The sequence below is a fragment of the Delphinapterus leucas genome, chromosome 10, assembly GCF_059928025.1.
Source record: "Delphinapterus leucas isolate spDelLeu-1000000601 "Yukka" chromosome 10, BTC_Dleu_Yukka2, whole genome shotgun sequence".
In the NCBI taxonomy this organism is placed as follows: domain Eukaryota; kingdom Metazoa; phylum Chordata; class Mammalia; order Artiodactyla; family Monodontidae; genus Delphinapterus; species Delphinapterus leucas.
In genome coordinates, this window is record NC_143138.1 from 80,475,014 (window position 1) to 80,502,000 (window position 26,987).

At 40.6% G+C, this 26,987-nt stretch overlaps 1 protein-coding gene across 18 annotated transcripts in view; it reads right to left on the reverse strand.

The window, feature by feature from the left end:
* Positions 1-26,987, reverse strand: part of MAGI1 (membrane associated guanylate kinase, WW and PDZ domain containing 1) — a 613,664-nt gene that overhangs the window by 75,356 nt on the left and 511,321 nt on the right. For 9 of the 18 annotated variants that reach the window (XM_089919526.1, XM_022572621.2, XM_022572620.2 and 6 more), the window contains 6 exons: positions 24,604-24,642; positions 19,429-19,486; positions 16,377-16,474; positions 9,896-9,988; positions 4,407-4,589; positions 3,270-3,890 (listed from right to left, as the gene is read on the reverse strand). In XM_089919526.1, coding sequence (XP_089775652.1) covers positions 3,270-3,890; positions 4,407-4,589; positions 9,896-9,988; positions 16,377-16,474; positions 19,429-19,486; positions 24,604-24,642 — 1,092 coding nt within the window. The remainder of the gene's footprint in view (positions 1-3,269; positions 3,891-4,406; positions 4,590-9,895; positions 9,989-16,376; positions 16,475-19,428; positions 19,487-24,603; positions 24,643-26,987) is intronic. The other 9 variants (XM_022572633.2, XM_022572618.2, XM_022572614.2 and 6 more) reach the window with 4 other exon arrangements.

Genomic DNA, 26,987 nt, shown 5'->3' on the forward strand with positions numbered 1-26,987 from the left:
TTGGCTGGTACATTCCTTTTCAGGGATGTGGTAAAAATGACATGAGAGGTGTGTGTAGGTTTGAAAAGCACTTTGTAAACTGCTCACTGGTCTGTCCGTGCAGGGGCCATCACCCCACCCCCTCCCTCTCCTCCTCGTCCTTAACCTCAAGTCACTTCCTACCACATCTTGGTCACTGTTTAAAACAAAATGATCTGTGCAGTCAAGTGGTCTAGGTATAAGAAGAAGCTTCAAAATTTTATTGGTAGAAATAACTTTTAAAAACATAAAATCTGGGGCTTCCCTGGTGGCGCAGTGGTTGAGAGTCTGCCTGCCGATGCAGGGGACATGGGTTCGTGCCCCGGTGCGGGAAGATCCCACGTGCCGCAGAGCGGCTGGGCCCGTGAGCCATGGCCGCTGAGCCTGCGTGTCCGGAGCCTGTGCTCAACAACGGGAGAGGCCACAACAGTGAGAGGCCCGCATACCGCAAATAAATAAATTAAAAAAAAAAAAAAAATCTGCAAAAAAAAAAAAAATCTGCAAATGGGTTTTACACCTGTTCAAGAAGGGTGGACTGAGCATTGTGATTCATGAGAGCCCGAGGACATGGCTGTTGTGACATAAACAAGCTTTTCTGTCTCAATGAAACCGAGAGGAAATAGAAGTCTGGGTCCTGATCTCTTTTCAGAGGGTCAGAATACTCTGTGCATGAAACACATCCTATTGGCAAGGGTCAAGGAAATGACCAAACTCAGGCCCATTGTGGGAGGTGATCAATCAAGATTAGTCACAAATACAGACCCAGGAGCAAGACATTTCAACAGGCGTAAAATGTTTCTCAGTGTGAGGTCCTGGGAGTTCCGGTGGCGCAGAGGTGGGGGGTTGCTGGCAGGGGAAAGAAAGCCAACTGTCTCAGGATTTAGAATACCCCACTTCTCTGAGATCCATAACTGCTTCATTAAAATGTGCGTATGCTGAGATGTTTTTGATACGATTGGTGGAGCCGTTGTTGCTGCCAAATATAAATAATCACATATCCATTCATTCATTCATTGCCTATTCATTCGTGAACACCTAGCGGGAGTCAGGTACTGTGTTAAGTACTGGGGATACAGCTGTCAACATGCAGAGGTGGGCTCTGGCTTTATGGAGCTTATATTCGAATGAAAAAGAGAGAGTAAAGGGAACCATCCTACACTGTTGGTGGGAATGTAATCTGGTAGAGCCACTATGGAGAACAGTATGCAGGTTCCTTAAAAAACTAAAAATAGAGCTACCATCTGATCCAGCAATCCCATTCTTGGGCATATATCTGGAGGAAACCATAATTCAAAAAGATACACCCCAATGTTCACTGCAGTGCTATTTACGATAGCCAGGACACGGAAGCAACCTAAATGCCCATCAACAGAGGAATGGATAAAGAAGATGTGGTACATATACACAATGGAATATTAGTCATAAAAAAGAACAAAATAATGCCATTTGCAGCAACTTGGATGGACCTAGAGATTGTCACACTGAGTGAAGTCAGAGAAAGACAGATATCATATGGTATCGCTTATATGTGGAATCTAAAAACAAAGGGTACAAATGAACTTATCTACAAAACAGAAATAGATTTACAGATGTAGAAAATAAACTTATGATTCCCAGGGGTAAGGTTGGGGGAGGGATAAATTGAAAGATTGGGATTGACATATACACACTACTATATATAAAGTAGATAACCAATAAGGACCTACTGTACAGCACAGGGAACTCTACTCAATACTCTGTCAGGACCTATATGGGAAAAGAATCTAAAAAAGAGTGGATATAGGTACATGTATAACATTCACTTTGCGGTACACCTGAAACTGACATAACATTGTAAATCAACTATACTCCAATAAAAATTTTAAAAACTATACTCCAATAAAAAAAAAGAAAAAGAGAGAGGAACAAAGAAAAATAAATATACAAAACAATGGCTTGTGATAATAACGATCATGATAAAAGCTATTAAGAAGTGGGGTGATGAAGCAGAGATTACATAGGAGTGCTGGGGGCTACTTTAGATAAGTAATCAGAGAAGCCCTCTCTCAGGAGGAGCCCTGAATGAGACCGAGCCAGCCAAGTGAAGAGCTGGGGAAAAGAGTCTTCCAAGCAGTGGAAACAGAAAGTGCAAAGGCCCTGAGACAGAAGGGCTTGGAGTAGTGAAGGCACTACAGAAAAGAAGCCAGGTGGCCAAGCACGGTGAGGAAGGGACAGGAGTGTGAGACGACGCTGGAGGAGTGGCCGAGAGCCACGTTTTGCATGCACACTGCGTCGACCAGGTTCAGGAGAATTAAAAGATAAAGGTTTTCAAAGCTTAATGGGTTTTAAAAGGCACAGTCTGATTTACACTTAAAGGTATTGAAACAGAGCAGGACCCTATGGTCCTTTCCCCACCATGTCCTCCACCTGCCTTTTGTCTATAGTAAAACTTTACTCAAAGAATAAGTTTAATCAGAGAAGTGAGAAAATGCAGAAGCTAAGGAAAACAGTCAAACAGAACCAAATAATAACAGTTTAGTCATTAAGCAAAGTCAGGGACCTTTAGTTCCTTCTCAAGGGCTAAACATTCACAGTCATATCCTTTAAGCTGGTTTGTAGATACAGAAACCCACAGCAGGTGGAAGAAGCTAACTACATGATGACCAGACTGCAGCCATGACAGAAGCTGCCACAATTCTGAGAACTGGTCTCAAAGAAATGGGAACAAACTGACCCTGGAACTGAAGACTAACTGTACTTGAAACAATCACGATGACGCTGGTCCGACCACTGCTTGGCCAATTTCAAGATGACTGTCAGAGCTGACTGTGCTGTTTCTGCATGTAACCCTCCCCCCTCTGGCTATAAACTCTTGCCCCCTGACTGTCTGCTGTGGGGGAATTGGCCTTTGGACATGAGTCCCCCCTCCCCCCAGGATGCCCTCCTCTGAAATGAAACAAACTTTCCTTTCCACCAACCTTGCCTCTTTATTAGCTTTTGAGTGGCAAGCAGCCAGACCCCCTTTCCGTAACAGTATCACTCTAGCTGCATGTCCCTTTGTATAAATACATAAAGTATAAACATAACCTTTATTCTAAAGAGGTTAGCATTTAGAGAAATCAGAAGGCATTTTGAATGCATTTCCCAATATTTAAATAAAAATGATCTTAAGGGAACAGACATTCAGAAAGCCCCAAATAGCTACCTGATAACCGGTAAGTACAATAATGGATTTGGGTTTAAAAACAATGAAAGATAATAAATCTACATACCTCCTCGTTGCACTAACAATGTGACCTCACTTCCCTTTGGACATTCGATCAGCATGTCCACAACTTGGTTGTGAGTCAGAGCCTGCACGTTCTTCTTATTAACTTCCACTATAAGATCCCCTTCCTTCAGGCCTCGGCACCTTGGACTGTCGACAATCTGTTTCACTCTTTGGCCGCCACCTCCAGGACTGTCCGCAATAGTAAAACCAAAGCCCATTGGCCCTTTGACTATATGAACAGTTATGAGTTCTGGCTGAGTGGCTATGGAGGAAGCCAAAGAGACAGTGTCATTGGGGTAACCATGGGAACCGTTTGAAGCCACGTCTGCAGGGCTGCTTGGCCTGGCGTCCTTCATGCCATTGGCTTTGCCTGTTTTACTACTGTGACTAGCCGGCGAGTCATAGGTCTCTTGCCCATTCACAATAATTGGTTCTTTATCCAAAATGGCCACAGAGGTCACTAAACTCGTGTTGGGGTCATCTGGGTCAAAAGGCAATGGATAACCTCGGCAGAGTTCAAGGTCCACGCTGGCACCGATGGGAATGGACTGGAAGATTTTCACAACTTGTGCGTGCGTGTGTCCCAAAACACAGGTGTCGTTCACACTCACAATCACATCTCCTGCAAAAGAGTTGACGGTTACAAAAACAGTGCCCAGAAAAGTTATATCAATTTTATACTATCAAATCCTACCAATAGGAAGCTGAACTGAAACTCTTTGGGGGTAGTACCGTAAAGCACAAAGAGACTGCTTCTATTAGGTATTTTATGCTAATCAGGCATTTTTGTAGCATCTAGTGTCTTCCCTGCTAATGAGAATATAATGATCATTGAAAGAACATTGGAGCTTTCTTCTGAAAAAAATTCTCACTATACAAAACCAAGGTGAGAATTCATTTATTCAAAAGGATCTACATTTTTGGTAAATTACTGCCTTACTGTACTCAAGAGCACCCTAACAGTCCCCCAAATGAGGAAATGTTAAAATGCTTCAAAGCCTTTCATTTACACCAGGGAATGCATTTACTTAGTGCAGGAACCTTGTTCATTCGCCAAGTTTCTAAAGGACACTTACAAACTTATGAAATCATGGTGTCATCTGGTCCTGACCACACAGGACCATGTGGTGTCTCATACCTGTTTCCATCTTGCCATCCAACGCGGCGGGACCATCTAGGACCAAGCTCTTGATCTGCAGAAACTCGTCAGGCTCATCCCCTCCAACGACCGTGAAGCCAAAGCCACGACTGCTTTTCCGCAGCTTCGTGTGAATGAATTTGCCTTTCAACTCTGAAGGGTTTCGTGTAAAAAAGGGTTTGCCTGGATTAAAACAAGAAATGTATAAGGAACATCACCAGGAGTGAAAAGATGAATTAACTAAGACGTGATAAGAACTTAGAGCTAACTTCTCCAAGCTCCTGTGCTGGGGCATGTGGGCACAAAGGTGCCCTAAGAAAGTCCTCTCTTGATTTCAGTACTAAGGGAGTTCCTAGGCCCCTTTGTGTAAGGAGGGGGCTAGGGTACATAGTGTGTCAGCACAAAGATCCAAAAGAAAATGTAAGAAAAGGATGACATTGGTGTCCATCATCTGACATGGATCCCTAATTTTAGTTCATGTAGTCTGACAGCAAACTACGTGAAGTTCTTCAGAGAAAGGGGAGCGGGTCTTTGCTTGGTGTCTTCTGTTTTGTCATCGTTTATATTTTCCAGTATGGCTTCCAATATATTGCCTGGTGCTTGGCTTCCACTTATAAAACCAATTAAACAAAAACTTTAGCTTTCAGACAAACAGAAAATTCATTCTCAAACTAAATAGATAATACTAGGAGACATAGTATAGTCACAAAGCATAACTTGATAAAAATGGAGAATCACTATATTAAAAATTAAAGAGTCATAACTCTACTGTGAATTGAATTCTAAAATTCACCTGATTTTTCCTGTTCATTTGCATCGCTTAACAATTTGTGGAATTGCCTAGATATGTCTGCTGTTAAAACTTAATATTTAAAAAACGTTTAGGACATGTGGCTTAGAATATTTAAGGAAAAAGAAAAAAACCTGAACTAAACAAAACAGTAACAAGAGCCAGATGGCTCCAAATTCAGTTGTCTTATTTAAAATAAATTAATAGATATACAGCTTCCAAACATGCTACCTAAGGATTTATTGAGTTTTCTTGATAACATTCACAAGTAACATTTTGTACACAAACCCAAAATTTTATTTTGGGTTTGGGCATTTCTCTGTAATTAAGAAGCTCATTGGAATTTCCCTGATTACCCCCGGTAGTGAACATCATTCTATGCTCAGACTCTTTCAACTCTCCTAATTATATTTCCCATCTCCCGCCCTGGCCACAGCTTCTCCACATGCCCTATTTCTTTTCTATCAAAAATGTTATACAAATAAATAAATAAATAAAAATTAAAAAATAATAAAACAAACGAACAGGAGAAAAAGTCTCCATGTCTCCATATACCCCTGCACTACCAGGCTGGCACCCAGGAAGGAAAGTTATTTTTGGTTAGCTGTATCTTTTTTAAAAGGTCTCTGGGAACACATACAATCTTTAATTGCACACTTCAAAAGTTTCTGGCTCTTAAGAAGGCTGTTTTAAATTGCCTGGAGCCACAGGTCTGCTCACTCACCTCCTCCTCTCTAGAGCAGTCCCAAGGCTGGTGGGAAGCATGACAAACTACAGCCCCGTCACCGTGGCTAATGAAAGGTGAGACCTAGCAGGATTCACCACGCGAAGTCGTCTGCCAGAGCACCAGGGAGGTGATGTCAAGTGCAGCCAGGGCTTGTACTGAAACAGTTGCTATGGTAATTACTAGATGGAAAATCGAGGACCGTTGAGATAACCCCCAAATTTTCCTTTATGGGATATGTGAATAGCAGACATTCTTGAGGCAGAGGCTACTAGGGCAAGCTCAAAGGGAAATGTATTTCACTTATGCAAAGACATCAATGGCATCACCTTCTCAGTGGGGCTTTCTCTGTCCACCGTATTAAAAACTGCAATACCTCCTTCAACATTCACAATCCCCCTTACCTGCTTTATTTCTGTTGTTAGCATTTACCACCATCCCACACAGTATACATCTTACTTATTGGTTGGGGGTTTTGTCTCCCTCTCCCGAGCCCCTTGCAGGAGGGGCACTGCACATGCCCACCCACACAACACTAAAATGGAAACCCCATAAGGATTTCTGCTTGTATATCCAGTGTCTAGAACGCGGCCTGTTTCATTGTATGTGCTCCAAAAACGTGTGTTGAATGAATGAATGAAAAACAGTGCAAAGAAATGAGATTTAACGTGTCGTTGAGAAGGCAGAAAGAGGTGGTTGAGTGTGTAAGTTTCCCACCCTGATTACAGGCAAAGTTACAAAATGTAAAAATGTATCTGGCAGATTATCTGAATGAAATGTTTTAAAGCCATTAGCATATTTTGAGCTCAGAATGTTTTCAGCTTAAGAGACATGAAGAAGACATTGAAATTACACCACTGACTTCCTGTTTCAACACTTAACTAGGGAGGGAGGATCAGAGGGTTTCACATTTATGCACGTTTTATTACGTTTTATGTATGGGTAGATCATCAGTTATTGTAGTTTTGGAAAAGAAATGCTTTTCTACCCACAAGCAGTGGAATGTGGAGCTCTCTGCTGCAGCCCTGTGGCACGTGTCATTTTCTAAGAGATGCTAATCTCTTTACTAGTCACCACTTGTAGATGTGGTTATGTGTGAGGATCACCTGGGCAACTTTTTAAAGATGTACTCTTTAAAGATGTAGGGGCCGCCCTGGACTCAGTGAATCAGGATCTTCTGGGTCTCGGCCCAAACATCTACTCTTGAATAACCCATAGGTGCTTGCTTCTCTGCCAGGCTGCACTATTCCTGGTAATACTGTTTGAATACCCTACACTAGTGCTGACCAAGAGCACGTCCTGTGATGCAGGAAATGCTCTGTATCTGCACTGTCCAACATGGCAGCTGCTGGTCACACGCAGCTCTTGAGCCCTTGAAGCATGGCTAGTGGAACCAAGGAACTGAATTTTTGAGTTTTTAATTGTAATGAACTTGAGTTTAACTGGTAACACGTAGCCAGTAGCAGCCAAACTGGATGGCACACATTGAGATTATGCAATGAAGTATCCCACAAAAAACTACAACAAAAAGGTGTTAGCCAAAAGTTAAACTGTTCCTAATGACAGCTAGGGTTCAAATCTGTGCTCTACTACTTCCTGGCTGTGTGGCTTTGGGCAAGTTACTAAACCTCTCTCTGCCTGAGGGTCGGATGCATAAGTGGAGGTAATGAGGGTACCAACCTCAACATTCACATGATGGTTGTAAGGAAGAACTGTGGACAGATAACATAGGTAAAGTGCTTAGGGAGGTGGCTGCTGCATAAAAGAGCTCAATAAATGTAGGCTATTATTTTGATGATGGTGGTGGTGAAGTGGGTGGGGTAAACGGGCAGCTACAAAAATCTCTCTCTGAGTATTAAGGTGGAAGATGGAGAGATTTCCCAAGAGCAGATCTCTTTAAAATTATCATTTGCTAGGATGAGAAGTACACTCTTGATCAGAAGCAAGTTCAGTTGAGCAGTGAATGTAGCAAAATTAATACCAAACAATCTAACCCTATTAGCTGTACAGCTTCTTCCTGAGAGTACTGTCAGGAACATAGACCAGGATGCTTAACCAGCAGGCAGGGAACTCAGAGTTGTAACCTATGATGATAATATCCAATTTAATGTTTCTCACAATTGCAGCTTGGAGTCAAAGGGTATAGATTTAAACTGGCTTCTGTGTCCATTATATTCCAAAGATATGACTATATGTGAAAGACAAGAATCAATGTAGAGACTATGGAGTAGAAGGGTTTTAAGAATAATGACTAGTTCCCACAGGGAGTTCAGTGAGCCTCTCCCAAACCCTAACCACTATGGGAGCCTAGAGGACTAAAGTAAAAAAGAAAAGGAAAAAAAGGCCTAAAACAAGAGAAGAATCTGAGATAAAGTTCCTAATAGAGATCAATTCCATCTGGACTCTTAACTCAGCTGGTGCACTAAGCATATGGCACCCAGAACCTGAAACTTTAAAGCTTTAATTGATTTAATCTCTAAGACAACTCTTTAAGGAAGCTAGGCTGGTTATCATGGATGTACATACGTTGTTTCACACAATAATAAATTTAGCAGAGGCGATTAGGTGTAGTTCGGGGTATCCCCCAGTGGTAAATAAAACCAGTCTCCTGCCTCCACAGGATTTAAAGTCTGAAGAGGAAACTGTTGTTAGATAATTGAACACAAATAAACACTAATTATCAACAGTTAAATTCTGGAAAGAAGAAGTTTAGGATGGGAAGAGTGAATAAGACAGGGGAATCCAGCAAAAACCTTAGATGAGTAGAAGTTAGCAAAGCAAAGAGTGGGAGGAAAAGACAGCTGCACACGAACAGCATATGCAAAGGTCCTGATGTGGTCCATAGTTTCGCTGATTTAAGGAATTGAAAAGAGGTTCAAGGAACTGAAAAGTTAGTGTAGCTAACCTACCACGAGCAGGAAAATAAGACAACATGAGGCCGCAGAGGAATTTCATATTTAAAAAAATACAAAGCAGGCCACAATCATGTTGATGTGAATTAATGTTATTATCTTCTATGCTCTATCTGTATTAAAACCATTAAGACCATAGAAAAGTATGAAATTATTTTATATAAGTTGATATTAATACCAATCTCATTATAGTATCAGCTAAAAGGGAAACAATTTTTCTTATGAAAATTATAATGGAGGAATGAAAATTAGGGAAAAGAGTTACTCTACTTATCTTTTAATGTCTAACACAATTATTTATTTCTTTTAGAATGTAGAGAGAAGGAACACAAATTTTACAGTTTTTTTTCATGGTTCTGTAACACAAACTCTTCAACACTATCAAATATGCTGCTTGTTCTATTTTTTTTATTTAAAAGAAAAAAACTAAACAAAAAACCCCAAAACCTTTTCTATCCCGTAAGAGTAATGAGGCCTGAAAGTAGCAAGATTCTGGAGCTTCCAATTTTCAAAAAGGAATCTCTGTAGGGGATGCATACTACTTGTGAATGTAAATAAGTGAGACCCAATGAAGCAACGTAAAACATGCATAAATGCCCAAACTGCAGCAAGAAAAGAGGTTAGAGTTTACAACACAATAATATCAAACCATTTTACATTTACAAGAAAATCTTAGTCAAAAGCAAATACGCTGACTAGAATCTTGAAATATCTAGTGTTGAATTTTCAGTGTATCTTATTTAACACAATATTAAACATCTGTGGTCTCGAAATCAAGGATTCACAACTCTAAGATGATTTTGCCCCCACCCCCAGGGGCATTTGGCAATATCTGGGGACTTGTTTGTCACAAAGTGGGAGGGATTCTCCTGGCACCTAGTGGGTAGAGGCCAGGAACACTGCTCGGTGTCCTACAATACATACAGGACAGCCCACAACAAAGAACTGTCTAGGAACAATTCTTTGGAATGACTTGGGCGTTACAAGATTCCACTCTTTAAAGTTTCTTTAAAAAAATTAAAATTTTGAGCCAAATTAGGATGCAATTATAAAAACACTTTACCCTGAAGTGGAGCTTCTCTGGCCTGCTCCGGATTGCTTGGGGGGTGGTTTGGAATAATAGGAGGCACGAGCGATGAATGATCTTCTGTCCATTCTACAAGAAGACAAGAAACAGTTTGCTGTTTTTCCTTCCATTTGCTTACGTAAGATTACTTACGTAGGTCGCCTTACTTAGGATTCACCTTCTTCTTCATTATAAAACTTAATTATAAAACTACCCAAACCTATAAAACCAGAAGCAGAGAGCTTCGAATGAAAAGAAACTGGTATCTGACCCCACTCTATGTTAAGGATAATAAGGTCCCTCCCACTGTGTGTGTGTGTGTGTGTGTGTGTGTGTGTGTGTGTTTCTGTCTCTTTATCCTAAGATCTTTGAGGACAGAAATACAGCCAATAAAAATACAACTACTAAAATCTCCAGCTCTCTCTGGCTGGAGAGTACAAAGTGAGATCAAGTAAAAAACATCAGGAAAGATATAGAGTTAACTAAAGCTGGCCCAATATTGGAGAAACTTCTCTAATGCAATTTAGACCTAGGCTGAGCTGCTGAAGCCTGCTTGTCTGGGGTAGTGAAGGTGGATTGTATCAGTTTACTAAGGTGAGATCCCCTATCATCTCTCAAACCCAAATGGGACCCATTACTAAAACTCCTGAGTCCTAAGTCGTACTCACTTTGGAGGCCCAGAAATAACCCACTATGAGTGACCCTTGAGATCTACCCCAAAGTCACTTTTCCAGCTAAGCTAACATAGTCAGTTGTATATGTACATCAATTTTAACACTCATATTTTAATTGTACACTCCCATTCCCCAAACTCATAAAAAATTTTTTAAATAGAAAGAGATTAAGGTAGAAAGGAGACCTTTTCAATGGGTGAGTATACTTACACACACATAGACCCATACAAACACACTCTCTCTAAAATACAGTCTATGGCAGTGGTTGTCAAACTATGACTTAGAGGCCAAATTGGTCCTAATGTCTATTTTTATAAAGCTTGTAAGCCAAGAATGGTTTCTACATATTTAAATGATTGAAAAAAATCTAAAAAGAATATTTTGTAACACATGAAAATTACATGAGGTTCAAATTTTAGTGTTCACACATAATGTTTTACTGAAACACAGCCATGTCCACTTGTTTACATATAGTCTGTAGCTCTTTTCATACCATACGGGCAGAGATGAGTAGTTTTAATAGAGACTGTATGAATAGCAAAGCCTAAAGTATTTATTATATGGCCATTTACAGAAAAAGTTTGCCAACTTCCATGCTATGGTCTATATTTATTATATTCAATATTATAATAATAGAAGTATTATACTTGATATTCATATACCTGATATTCACATATTACGTTGAAGGGGTACTAAGCCTATTATTTTTAAAGATTGCAATGAAAAATGAGGAAACACCTAAGCATCTATTAATAAACAGATGGCTAAATGAAGTGCAGAGATTCATAAAAGGGAATAATATGCAGTCATTAAACGTTACAAGGTAGGAAACCTTCAAGATGGCGGAGGAGTAAGGCATGGAGATCACCTTCCTCCCCACAAATACATCAGAAACACATCTACATGTGGAACAACTCCTACAGAACACCTACTGAACGCTGGCAGAAGACCTCAGACCTCCCCAAAGGCAAGAAACTCCCCTGGGTAGGGCAAAAGAAAAAAGAAAAAACAGAGACAAAAAAATAGGGATGGGACCTGCACCTCTGGGAGGGAGCTGTGGAAGAGGAAAAGTTTCCACACATTAGAAAGCCCCTTCGCGGGCGGAGACGGGAGGTGTCGGAGGGGAAGCTTCGGAGCCACGGAGGAGAGCACAGCAACAGGGGTACAGAGGGCAAAGCGGAGACATTCCTGCACAGAGGATCAGTGCCGACCAGCACTCACCAGCCCGAGGCTGGTCGGCTCACACGCTGGGGTGGGCGGGGGCTGGGAGCTGAGGCTCTGGCTTTGGTCGGATACCAGGGAGAGTACTGGGGTTGGCTGCGTGAACACAGCCTGAAGGGGCTAGTGCACCACAGCTAGCCAGGAGGGAGTCCGGGAAAAAGCCTGGACTTGCCTAAGAGGCAAGAGACCACTGTTTCAAGGTGCGCGAGGAGAGGGGATTCAGAGCGCCACCTAAACGAACTCCAGAGACAGGCGCGAGCCACGGCTACCAGCGCGGACACCAGAGATGGGCATGAGATGCTACGGCTGCTGCTGCAGCCACCAAGAAGCCTGTGTGCAAGCACAGGTCACTCTCCACACCTCCCCTCCCGGGAGCCCATGCAGCCCACCACTGCCAGGGTCCCGTGATCCAGGGACAACTTCCCCGGGAGAACACACGGCGCGCCTCAGGCTGGTGAAATGTCCCGCTGGCCTCTGCTGCTGCAGGCTTGCCCCGCACTCCGTACCCCTCCCTCCCCCTGGCCTGAGTGAGCCAGAGGCCCGGAATCAGCTGCTCTTTTAACCCTGTCCTGTCTGTAGGAACGCCCTCAGGCGACCTACACGCAGAGGCAGGACCAAATCCAAGGCTGAGCCCCAGGAGCTGTGCGAACAAAGGGAAATCTCTCCCAGCAGCCTCAGGAGCAGCAGATTAAATCTCCACAATCAACTTGATGTACCCTGCATCTGTGGAATACCTGAATAGACAACGAATCATCCCAAATTGAGGAGGTGGACTTCGGGAGCAACTGTAGACATGGGGTTTGCTTTCTGCATCTAATTTGTTTCTGCTTTTATGTTTATCATAGTTTAGTATTTAGAGTTTATTATCATTGGTAGATTTGTTTATTGATTTGGTCGCTCTCTTCGTTTTTTTTTTATATATATAGATAATCTTTTTGTTTTTCCTTTTTTTCTTTTTGTGAGTGTGTATGCTTCTTTCTGTGATTTTTTTCTGTATAGCTTTGCTTTTACCATTTGTCCTAGGGTTCTGTCCTTTTTTTTTTTTTTTTTAGTATAGTTTTTAGCGCTTGTTATAATTGGTGGATTTGTTTTTTTGGTTTTGTTGCTCTCTTCTTCCTTATTTCAAATTACTTTTTATTTTTAAAAAAAAATTTATTTTAATAACTTTTCTTTTCCTCCCTCCCTCCCTTCCTTCCTTCTTTCTTCTTTCTTTTCTTTCCTCCCTTTTCTTCTGAGCCGTGTGGCTAACAGGGTCTTGGTGCTCCAGCCGGGTGTCAGGGCTGTGCCTCTGAGGTGGGAGAGCCGAGTTCAGGACATTGGTCCACCAGAGACCTCTTGGCTCCGCATAATATCAAATGGTGAAAGCTCTCCCAGAGATCTCCATCTCAACACTAAGACCCAGCTCCACTCAACGACCAGCAAGCTACAGTGCTGGACACCCTATGCCAAACAACTAGCAAGACAGGAACACAACCCCACCCATTAGCAGAAAGGCTGCCTAAAATCATAATAAGGTCACAGACACCCTAAAACACACCACCGGACGTGGTCCTGCCCACCAGAAAGATCCAGCCTCATCCACCAGAACACAGGCACCAGTCCCCTCCACCAGGAAGCGTACACAACCCAATGAACAAATCTTAGCCACTGGGGACAGACACCAAAAACAACAGGAACTATGAACCTGCAGCCTGCGAAAAGAAGACTCCAAACACAGTAAGTTAAGCAAAATGAGAAGACAGAGAAACACACAGCAGATGAAGGAGCAAGCTAAAACCCCACCAGACCAAACAAATGAAGAGTATAATAGGCAGTCTACCTGAAAAAGAATTCAGAGTAATGATAGTAAAGATGATCCAAAATCTTGGAAATAGAATGGAGAAAATACAAGAAACGTTTAACAAGGACCTAAAAGAACAAAAGAGCCAACAATGATGAACAGCAAAATAAATGAAATTAAAAATTCTCTAGAAAGAATCAACAGCAGAATACCTGAGGCAGAAGAACAGATAAGTGACCTGGAAGATAAAATGATACAAACACATGGAGAGATATACCATGTTCTTGGATTAGAAGAATCAACATTGTGAAAACGACTCTACTACCCAAAGCAATCTACAGATTCAATGCAATCCCTATCAAGCTACCAATGGCATTTTTCACAGAAGTAGAACAAAAAATTTCACACTTTGTATGGAAACACAAAGGACCCTGAAGAGCCAAAGCAATCTTGAGAATGAAAAACGGAGCTGGAGGAATCAGGCTCCTGGTCTTCAGCCTATACTACAAAGCTACAGTAATCAAGACGGTATGGTACTGGCACAAAAACACAAATATAGATCAGTGGAACAGGCTATAAAGCCCAGAGATAAACCCACCCACATATGGTCACCTTATCTTTGATAAAGCAGGCAAAATATACAATGGAGAAAAGACAGCCTCTTCAGTAAGAGGTGCTGGGAAAACTGGACAGCTACATGTAAAAGAATGAAATTAGAAGACTCCCTAACACCATACACAAAAATAAACTCAAAATGGATTAAAGACCTAAATGTAAGGCCAGACACTATAAAATTCTTAGGGGAAAACACAGGCAGAACACTCTATGACATAAATCACAGCAAGGTCCTTTTTGACCCATCTCCTAGTGAAATGGAAATAAAAACAAAAATAAGCAAATGGGACCTAATGAAACTTAAAATCTTTTGCACGGCAAAGGAAACCATAAAAAAGACAAAAAGACAACCCTCAGAATGGGAGAAAATATTTGCAAATGAAGCAATTGACAAAGGATTAATCTCCAAAATATACAAGCAGCTCATACAGCTCAATACCAAAAACACAAACAACCCAATCCAAAAATGGGTAGAAGACCTAAACAGACGTTTCTCCAAAGAAGATATACATATTGCCAACCAACACATGAAAGGATGCTCAACATCACCAATCATTAGAGAAATGCAAATCAAAACTACAATGAGGTATCACCTCACACTGGTCAGAATGGCCATCATCAAAATATCTACAAACAATAAATGCTGGGGAGGGTGTGGAGAAAAGGGAACCCTCTTGCACTGTTGGTGGGAATGTAAATTGATACAGCCACTATGGAGAACAGTATGGAGGTTCCTTAAAAAACTAAAAATAGAACTACCATACGACCCAGCAATCCCACTACTGGGCATATACCCTGAGAAAACCATAATGCAAAAAGAGACATGCACCACAATGTTCATGGCAGCACTATTTAAAACAGCCAGGACATGGAAGCATCCTAGGTGTCCATTGACAGATGAACGGATAAAGAAGATGTGGCACATATACACAATGGAATATTACTCAACCATAAAAAGAAACGAAACTGAGTTATCTGTAGTGAGGTGGATGGACCTAGAGTCTGTCATACAGAGTGAAGTAAGTCAGAAAGAGAAAAACAAATACCGTATACTAACACATATATATGGAATCTAAAAAAAAATGGTTCTGAAGAACCTAGGGGCAGGACAGGAATAAAGACGCAGATGTAGAGAATGTACTTGAGGACACAGGGAGGGGCAAGGGTAACTGGGACGAAGTGAGAGAGTGGCATGGACATATATACACTACCGAATGTAAAATAGATAGCTAGTGGGAAGCAGCTGCATAGCACAGGGAGATCAGCTCAGTGTTTTGTGACCACCTTGAGGAGTGGGATAGGGAGGGTGGGAGGGAGACGCAAGAGGGAGGGGATATGGGGCTATATGTATATGTATAGCTGATTCACTTTGTTATAAAGCAGAAACTAACACACCACTGTAAGGCAATTATACTCCAATAAAGATGTTAAAAAAAAATTTAAAGGTTAAAAAGAGGTAAATCTATATTAAGTAGCATTGAAATCTGTGCAAGAAATATATTTAAGTGACAAAAACAGGTCACAAAACTAATACATGTACAAATACATAATATATTAATATATATAAATTATGATCTACTTTTTGTAAAAAGATGCATATTTGTACATCCCCAGAAAATTTCTGCACAGTGTTTATTGCTGAGAGTGGGATGGGAACCAGTAGGGCCTCCATTGGCTTAAATGGAGAACTTATATGTTCTCCACTCCTGAATTGTTCATATTTTTGTGAAGAGTGTGAACTAACTTGTAGTTTTTTAAAAGCACTGAAAATTAACAGTGTTTTCTGATTCTTATATGTAATGTTCCTAAAATTAAAAGTTAGTTTCATACCCAGCACCTCCTCTTAACGTGCTAAAAGTGGTTTGGATTTAGATACCAGGTGCTGTGCAAAACCTACTGAGCACAAGGTAGTTCTTTCACCATCAGAAACGTTCTCCAATCTAACGGCAGCCCCTTTCTAAATTAGAGTGGAGATTGGGTGCTTTTCAACTGGGCCCCCCACTTTAGCTGTCCAGGTGCAGGGTATGGAATCTAGCAGAGGCTCTGCATTACTCCCCACCCTTCCAGGACATCCAGTCCCCAGCACCCCAAAGGACGTGATGCTCGTGGCCAGTTCTGACCACACGGGGGTGTCAGCGCCCAGTCTTTGCCCGGAGCTCCTTGGCCCACAGATCACGGGGGAGCAAACCTTCTGGCTGCTGCTGCTGCTGCTGCTGTTGCTCCAGCTGCTTCTTCCGTTTGGCTTCTAGAACCGGGTTCTCATATTGTGTCTTCCTGTTGATGTGGCTGGAGCAGAAGGCAGATTGCATTCAGTTAGGAAATATTGCATCCCACAAGCAAAAAGCCAATCAGTCCAAGTCCCTTGATTAGACCTGAGCAAAGCAGGTGGTCTGAGATGTTGAGCATCTTGTGTCAAAAAGCTCAGTTACGAAGATACAATAAAATAAAAACGAAAATGAATGGTTTCCATATACTGACTGCTTATTTGTCCCAAGCACTGTGCTACCAGCTTTACATGCATTTTATTTTTAAAATCTTCAATAAATGCTAGGATAGAGGTCCTATTTTTATTCCTATTTTATGGATAAGGAAGGGAATTTTCTGAGCAGATAAGAAACAGCTCACCTAACAAAACAGAACTAGTCAACAGTAAAGAGGATTCAAGCTCAGACTGGCCTGCTTTCAAGTCCCAGGATTATAACCACCGACTCTGCCAAATGCCCAAGGAATCACGTGACAGAAGGGTGTTTCTTTAATTCAACAAGAAGTCGATTATAGAATTATTTTAAAAGGAGATTAAAGTGAAGATGTGGTGTTGTCTGTAATAAGTAATGCCAGAAATTCTGCGTAACTTTCTACAACAGAGTTCACGGAAGCATAAGCATTTCCCAAACGATCAAGTTAAAAGAAGGACTCTACCAACATCTGTCAACTATTTTGATCAATAGGCATGGAGTCAGGATTCAAAGGATAAGCCTTAGGCAAAAAGACTCCAAATGCAGCTAACCTAAGCAAATGTGATGTGTTCAAAGTGACAAAGACCCAGATACTTCAGATGGCTCCAAAACTAATAAGGCCAAGGCAAGATAAAAATACACACATATACACACACAAACATATATATAAATCCAAATGCATATTTTTTTGCCATCACCCTATTTAGTGTATGTATATGAACATACACACATAGTACACAGACACACAAGGATAAACATATTCCTATCTTTTCTCCTTCATCAAAATCATACTTCATAAGAAGTTTGAAAATATTCCTATTATGTGATTATTTAGAACTCAAAATATTTTTTCAAGCCAGGCTTTATATTTTAAAGACAGGCTTGTCAAGTAGGGTGGATAGACCGACTACCCTTAATTCCTATTATAGGACTACTTGTTTATTTCCTAATTCTGGTAGGCAATTTCATGCTAAGATGTAGTCTAACATTCACAGGCACATGGATCTGAGAAGACAGGGAGGAGAAATGTATGGTAAGGTAACAACTCGCCCCTCACTCCAAGTCTCTTTATCCATCAAAGCTGTAGTCATTTATTCTTTCTCTCTTTTGATGCACAAATTATTTGAGGGAGAACTCAAAACAAGCCCCAATTAGACAGGAGCCCCACTGTATATCTGTGAGAAAAATGATCTGTAGGGCACACAGAGGAATTTTATGAGGGTCAGGGAAACGACTAAGATCACCTTTCTTTCTCTTTTAAATTTTTTAAGATTAAAATTTTTTTATTGAAGTATAGTTGATTTACAATGTTGTGTTAACTACTGCTGTACAGCAAAGTGATTTGGTTATACATACATACATATATATATATATGTATACATTCTTTTTTAAAAAAATGTTCTTTTCCATCATGGTTTATCACAGGATACTGAACATAGTTCTCTGTGCCATACAGTAGGACTTTGCTGCTATCCATTCCATATGTAAAAGGCTACATCTGCTCACCCCAACCTCCCACTCCATCCCTCCCCCAATCCCCTCCCCCTTGGTAAACGCCACTCTGCTCTCTCTGTCTGTGATCCTGTTTCTGTTTCATAGGTAGGTTCATTTGTGTCATATTTTAGATTCCATGTATAAGTGATATCATATGGTATTTGTCTTTCTCTTTCTGACTTACTTCACTTAGTATGATAATCTCTAGATGCATCATGTTGCTTTAAATGGCATTCAAGTTGGCCTTTCTAATGCCCCCAATCCCCAATCTTTCTGTTAGGTAAAGAGGTGGCAATCTGAGTACTGACCAAAGACACTTGCTATATTGAACTCGTAATTTTTTACAATAAGATGCTGAGCATTTTATGGCTTGGCATTGTTGCATCATATGTTTCTATCACCAGGGTATTATACGAATAACTTTTCATTGGCAGCAGCATGAGTGATAGAAAACGTTCCAGTGATAGAAAGCGTTCCAAGTTATCTTCATTGTGGCAGGTAGGATTTTGATGACAGAACATTTATATGGCATGTGTTTCTTTTGTAAGATCTTTTATTATTTATTACTCATCTTTCTCAGAGGAAATGATGTAAAACATTTTTTCAGTGTTTACCCACTTAGGTTTCTTTTATTTTCTTTGAGTATCATCCTACCAATATATAACTGTGATGAAAGGACCAAGTGTATGCCTCTTGCTAGAATAAGGTACATGGTAAAGAGGTAGTGATGAGGGTTTGAGACTCTTAGAAATGGAACACAGGAGCCACAGGTATGGTAAAGGCAAAGAGGCTTACACAGTCTTGCCACTTAGGCTAGTTCTCAATTTCCTTCTTAATTGCGGCAGCGTTTCATATATTATTTAGATCTGTCTGACCCTTCTGGAAAGTATGAATGAATAAATGATTACTGAGAACTTCAGACTTAAGCAGGGCAAGAAACAGGCAAAACTGATTCTTTTCCTGAAGATAAACAACCCATACTCAGTGTACTGACTCCTTGCTTTTCTCATTCATTCAACTAATACTTATTATTCAGTACCTGCCATAGGTCAGGACTATGTTGGGCTTTGGTAATACAGTGATAAACAGAAGACATGGATACTGCCCTCATGAATTTTATAATATAATTTATCATCATTAGATTTGCTGAATATTTTTTCATTATAAAATTAATATTATGCTACTATTATTATTCTGTCTGTGCCTTATCACAATGGCTAACTCTGTTCAGCATAAGTGTAAATAATTACAGAAGGGTGCAAGCTCAAATGTGTTTTAACAGGCACTTACTCTACATAGTAGATACCATAGACAGGGTCATCAATCTTTTCCCAACCAGCAGGCAGTTCTGAAAAAGAAAAGAACATTCAGACCAAGAAGAGCATATTCTTGAAGAGCCTAAGGATTTTCAACAACTGGGTTAGGCAAAAAAAGAAAGACTCATAAAATAATGCCTTAAATCCAATTAAAACTGCGTATCCTAACCAAAAAAAAAAAAAAAAAAAAAGAGTGAGAATTATTTTATTGGTGTATTTTTCTACACGAAAAGCAATTCTTTACTGATATTTTGCACAAGCAAATGAAACTTAATAAAATGCAGTCTCAGGTGCCTTCATTCTAAATCAACTATTAAATGAGATTTTAATGGAAATATAGTTAAGTTTTGCCTCGAACGCCTAGTTCCTATTTTAAATATTTGCTGTTTTCTCATTTTATTGCTAGACTACCTTATCACACAAGCAAAAATGGATGAATGTTTCCTTTCATTTTCAATACAATAGTGCCGTTTCTGTTCTCCCTGGAATAAATTAAAATTTGCATCTTATTTTCTCCTTGTTCCTAATTAAAATGCTACCGAGTAAATAAAAAATGGCCACATGGAGTTGGATTTTTGAATTGCACACATCTACAACTCAATTGCTATATCTGGACAGGCCCGTCTTCACCGGGGCTGTGCCTATGAAAGCAGAAACACAGGTCCTGCTCTCCAAGACTCACTACCTAAGGGGGTAGACTTTATTCCTCTAAATGTGGTGGTAAAATGGCATTGGGTGATATGTGTGCCTTTCTGAAAACTCACCTGTGCTCTACCGAACTTCATAAGGTTTCATATCAAAGGTTGCAACTTCATTAACTAGGTAATAATGGGTTCTGTCATAATAGGAACCTACTGTGAAAAAGCCCACTGCACCAGATAATTTGGTGAAAGAAGCAACTACATTGTATTTTGCGTCGTTAAACAAGTCTTCAGGCAGAGCAGCACTTCTCCTTAAATTTCTTTCCCTTCTTTTTGGTTCAAGGTAAGAAATGGAGTCATGTGCACGTGCACATATACACACACAGGGCTAATTACTTAAAGTTTATGTTTTGCTCAGATTTGGCTGCACATCAAGAGACATTAGTTTCATGGTTTTTGCTCCACCTGATATTTGTTTTCAAACAAAGAGACAGGTTCCCTCCTTTGCTTCCTTTTTTTAAACAAAACAAAACAAAACACTTAGCAGGTTTTAAGGAAGTCTTTGGATTCTGGGAGACATAAGCTACTAAAAGGCAAGGCAGGGCCAACATGCAGATGTTGATATAACTTGGCATTTCTGTACACAGCGTCTTGCGGACGGATGCAAATCAAATGCCTGGGAAATGGTTTCCCCTTACAATGCTGGAAATTACCATTTAAATGCAAACGAACCAGGAAAACATTTCCAAAGAGTTGGGAAATCAGAAGATTACAAAAAGGCCAATTGGTGCCCACGCATGTGCTTGTGCTGCCATAGGGCAAAAGAGCGAGTGGGTGTGAGGGGACCACATCATGTTTAACCAAACTTCTTTTCAAAATCTGTAACCTTAATATATGGCCTGATTATCTTCAGATAAAATAGGGGAAAAAATTAAGAATTCAACTCATTCCATTTATTTGTCAAACATTTATTTAGTGCCTACTGTCTGCCTGAAGGTATGCTAGGTGCCAGGTACACAAAAATAATTACAAGTGCACCGGCTGGGCAGACAATTCATACATCACAGGGTAAGTGCTTTGATGGAGGTCCAAGGAGGCTGCAAGATAAGAAGCCACCTCTGACTCTGCCCTGTCACCTACTCAACAATTTACATACTAGAGTTGAGACATGAGGTCGGTCAACTGGTATTTCTGGACGTTTGTAAATTGAAACACATCTTCTGGGACAGATTAGCAAACTCCAGAAATGTTCCAGTTTTTCCAGCTAAAACTCATTTAAAATTGAAAAGACAGATTTCTCACTTCCCATGTGGTGATTAACTTAATAATAGGAATTAGTCTCTGAAAGCTTAAAATAGAAATGGGTCATCGATTTAGAAACAGAAGATGTTTGTCTTCCAATGTGCCATTTGGTTCTAAAAAGTTGAAAATGGCAGAAAATACTGAAGCCCAGAAAATGATGGCATTACAAATTTTTTTTTTTCTAAACTACTCTAAAGATACATAGAGAGCCACACCCCCATGTCTAACAACTGTCAGACATCAGAACAGTCTGTACAAGATGTCACCGAGATTTCAGGTGGCTCAGACCCTTTTGGGATTGTCCAGATCTTCGTCTGAACTTTAGCCCTAATGTTTTTGTTTTTGTTTTTTTAACATCTTTATTGGAGTATAATTGCTTTACAATGGTGTGTTAGTTTCTGCTTTATAACAAAGTGAATCAGCTATACATATACATATGTTCCCATATCTCTTCCCTCTTAGCCTTAAGGTTTTATCAGTCTAGTGTTTGGCTAGTTACTTAACATCTCGAAACCACATCTTTGTCCTGGATTTACCTCAAAGGTCAACTGTAGACTAAATAAGGATGTTTGTAAAACCTTTTACACAGCACCTGGCACCTAAGCTCAGCTAATGGCAACGGTTCTAGGAAAGCCCAAAAGGAACTGGACAAATCTATATGGCCTGCTTGCTTGCTGTTCCTACCACTAAAAATCTCATGTTGTACTAATCATCGCCATGGAAGTGAATATGGATCAGAAAAATGTTCCAAGAGTTGTGTCAGGGCACAGATTGAAAGTCATGTTCACAGTCAGAGATATGGTTCTACACTGTAATTCAGTGTTGATTGGGAGGGGATCTCGTTTCCCTATCTCATGAATACTCTGTAATTCGAAAAGAAGGTTCTTCGAGTGCTTTTACATTCTGGGGAGATTACTGCAGAAGATGTGATAAATTCTGCAAAACCAAAGTGCATAATGGAGCTAGTGACCCAGCCCAGACAATAGAGTTCAGAAATGACAATTCTGCAATCAAATGATCTGTGTCCAACACCCAAGCCCACCGCCCCTGCCTCTCAGAGGCAGATTATAGAGAGGGTTTCCTTGTCACATCTGGATTTGTACTGTTCATTGAAAACCTGACAGTTGCTATTGTTTGCAATTAGGATCCTCTTATTAAGAAAATGGGCAGTGAGCTTGTCAAAGGAATCTGAAGTGAATGCAAGGAAAAACTGTGCGCGTGTGTGTGCGTGTGTCTGTCTGTCTCTCTGTGAATAAGGACACATTTGGGCCATTTCTATTGTATACATGTTGCTCTCCTGCCCCATATTAAACACAAAAAGTATCATAAGGAAACACTGAAAAGTCCAACAAGAAAGAATTAGTTACTAAATCAGAAAACTGGCAAAAAACAACATGTGCTGATCTCAGGGGCAAATATTAAGACATATTATTATTAAGTCTCCTCTTAAGCCCAATGAGAGCTCCTCTTTCAGCCCCTCTTTACAGGTAAGGAACAGGAAGCTAAGGGAAGGTGAATGACTTGCCCAAGGTCACAGAGCAAGTAAGTGGCGGAACCCAGATATGAGTCTAGGCAACCTGCCCTGACCCCAGAGACAGCTCCCACTTCACCAAACCATCTCCCAGAACTGTGGCTCTGGCCATAAGAAGGTAAGAAGGTAAGTAAGCCAGTAAAACTTACTTTGTAGAGTCTTTAACAGCACAGGAAAGTTTCTACAATGTTACAGATACATGAGAAAAGAAGACAGTTGATTCTTTCCTGAAAACTTCAACATTCAAGCTTCCACAGAAGCAAATAAGGCTGTGCCCTTATGCACAGTGGAATTATCTCACCAACTTCCCACACACAGTGGTGGGCACTCACACACATTAGTCAGGTGGCCAGAGTAGTTTAAATTGGTTCCACAAAGGATCGAGGCACTCATTTTTCATCTGGAAAAGCTAGTTCTGTCTTTTTCAATGATTTTATCTAATATCACTGGATTGATACTTTTTTTTTTAATTTATAAAATGAGTTTCAAATTGTTCTGTTACACAGGTTGAATCTCAAGTCATTCCTACCACAATGACCACAAGGCCAATTTATTGTACATCTTTAAAAACAGATCTTTCTGGACCTCCCTGGTGGCACAGTGGTTAAGCATCCGCCTGCCAATGCATGGGACACAGGTTTCAGCCCTGGCCTGGGAAGATCCCACACGCCGTGGAGCAACTAAGCCCGTGCATCACAACTACTGAGCCTGCACTCTAGAGCCCGTGAACCACAGCTACTGAGCCCGCGTACCACAACTATTGAAGCCCGCTTGCCTAGAGCCCGCGCTCCACAACAAGAGAAGCCACTGCAATGAGAAGCCCACGCACCGCAACGAAGAGTAACCCCCGCTTGCTGCAACTAGAGAAAGCCCGTGCTCAGCAACAAAGACCCAACACAGACAAAAATAAATAAATAATTAAATTTATTTTAAAAAAAAAAAGCTGAACATAAAACATTTAACTTAGCAGGGAATATAATTCAATATATTCCAAGAGGAAAGATAAAAGAGTTTGGAATTATCTGCTAATGTAAATTATTTCTGAACTGCAAGAGCTTGGACTAATCAAGACTTGATTTCCATTGACATACACACTCTGAGGAAAATGACACATATAAACCCAGGATCCGGTTTTCAAGCCATTCACTATGGTTACAAAGTCAACATGTAGCCTGTGACTGAGTAACAACATAATACTAGGACTTAGTACCCATTCAGCTAATCAGTGGAATTGTTGTACTGCTGTTACTCTAAGATCTCTCAGCTAGTCTGGAAGATTTTTGTTTTGCTTTTCTGTATTCCCCATGGAGAAAGCCAACCATACCAAATAAATGAAGAAATGAGCCCGAGATAGATTATAGGAGAGTTCAAGGGACATGGCAAGCATCTATCCCTGTTTTTCCTTCCTCCTGAATTTACGAGAGTATCTGGCACTGATCTGCTAACCCTCATTCTAGTCCCAATTCCCTCAGACTTCTTCTTTGTAGACACAACTTATTACAACTCTGTGTGATGTCTGCAGTCAGACACATGGGTTGTATACGATTGACCTTTTGTGGCTAAGCCGGAATGAAAATCATAATTGGAGAAGTGCAAACTAAAGAAACAGAGGGATTAAGCAAGTCACTGGGGACCAAGGCAACCAGGGCAAGTTATGCAGGCTGGGAGGGTTTACCTAGTTCACTGTCCAGCTCCTCCGTATGGATCCCTTCTTCTCCAAAGGAATAGCAGGAATGAGACAGAAAAGAGAGAAAGAAAAATTCAGACACCAGCACCAAGAAAAGAAACTCCCCTCAAGAAACAGCAGCAAACACATCACTTTGTTTTGTCCTTACCTGCATTGTGGCTTATTTCATTGGCTTGACTACTCAACTCGAGACCTCAGTGTAAATCACAAAACGGGAAGAGCTGATATTGGCAACATAATTATATGGCTCATTTCCTTGCATGGCAAAATAGGGTTTGATCGGTTGTAAAAGATGACAAACACCTTTGCGGTTTCAACGTCCTTACGTGGCAAGTCACTTATTACAGGTCTTATTTCAAGCAAACAAAGCTGTTAGACCTTTCAGTATTAGTCCTTTTAATCCCTCAATAATCTTCTAATCAGCGAGGCAAAATTACTTAACTTATAAGTAATACCGCTGCCTGAAAAACGGAAGGCGAGGTCAAATTGAGAATACAGGTTCTAAGGTGAGCTACACTTCATCGTCTTTCAAAAGGAGTTAGAAAAATGAACTATGTCAGGATGATATACATGGGGGAAGTGAGGCTTGATGGCTGCCCCAAAAGGAGCAGTGGGAGACGGAGCTTACTTTGTATAAGATTTCTAAGTCAAACAGCTCAGAAATAATAGAATGAAAATGTTCTCTGCAATTTCAGTGAGCAAAACAAGAAAAGATCCTCTCCATTCTTGACGGTCTCTGGCTGTCAGTAAAGCATTTTATGTTGACTGTGAAGAGAACACAGGACAGCACACAACACATCATGTCATAGACAGTCACTCCAGCTACACAGCGGGTGGCTATCCCCTCCACTCTAAGCTCCACAAACACAGGGATCAAGCCTGTTTTCACTACTGCAATATGTTCAGTGGCCACTGAAGTTTTTGATACATAATAGGTACCAAATATTTCTCAAATGGATGAATGAATGTATGAACAAATGAGTCGATTATTGACTTTAGTCACCAACGCGGCCCTACACACCTTATAAACTCTTGATTTAAAAACTCTCCAACTGCCAACAATAAGGTTGACACTGGTATTGTTTCCTAAGAAGGGAATCTTATTTACATAAAATCGTTCATGAAAATGGCCTTTTGGATACTATTTAAAATATCTTTGGGGGCACTCATTCATTTCCTCAAAACTTCTTTAATGAGAACTACTACGTGCCAGTCACTATGCCAGGTGACAGCGACATCGAAATGAGCACCAACAGGCACATCTCTATCCTTCCGGGAAAGGAAACATGGCCAAAGCTCACATAGATAAAAATTAAATTAAAACTGTGGTAAGTTCTCTGAAGTTAAGATACATAATAGATTGACCTAATCATATTTGGGGGCAAAGTCAGGGGCAGAGTCCCTGAGCTGTAATCTGAAGGTTATGCAAAACTTAATGAAAAGACTTAGAGTGAAAAATGACTAAAATTTAAGCTCTGCAAAAGCAGGGCTTCTTGTTTATTGTGTTCAGTGATACATCTGAAATTCCCAGAATGCACTGGACATAGAGAAGGCATTCAATAATTACTTGTGGGATGTAAGAGGATTCTAAGAAGGGAGAACTGCACATCTAACGATCACGGAGCAGCAGCTCGATGAGGACTCGTGGGGATGAAGGATAGAGTACAGGTTGGAACGAGAGTCAGACAAGCTTAGAGACTGAACCACAGAGAGCTTGGAGACACAAGCTATGGACTTGGCATTTACTGAACAAACCACAGCCATTAAACAGGGCTTGAGGTGGTGGTGATGACACAAAGACATTTTAAAAAACTGCTCTGAGTTCGGTGCAAGAAGGAGAGCGGGCAAGAGTCTGGGTGGAAGATGAGCATGACCTTGACCAGCATGGCAGAGATAGTGAAGAAAATGGAGAATGGATTCCAGAGACATTTGGGAGGCAAGGTGAACTCAACTGGTAGTACATGGGTTAGAAGTGGGTGTTAAGAAAACTAAAATGGCATGAGGGACTCTTAAGTATGTATGAATTTACCCTCCACTGAGATGGGGAATACTTACAGAAGACCAGATTTGGGGTGGAGGTGGAATCATTAGTTGGGTTTTAATCAGAATGAGTTTAAAGTCTCTTTGAGACAAACAGTGTTATTAAACATTAAAATACTGGCCTGGAGCTCAAAGGCAAGGTAGAAGGCCTCTAAGTGAACTACTAAAACACAGAAATAACAACAGGACTTATACACTGAAGATCAAAATCCAAACTAGTTTCTGACTTTATCGAGATAGGAAAAAGAAAATAGAACGTTTTTACAATAAGTGTGATGCCATACTGTTACATTTGATATGCATGTGACCTACAGAGAATAGAAGGAAACACA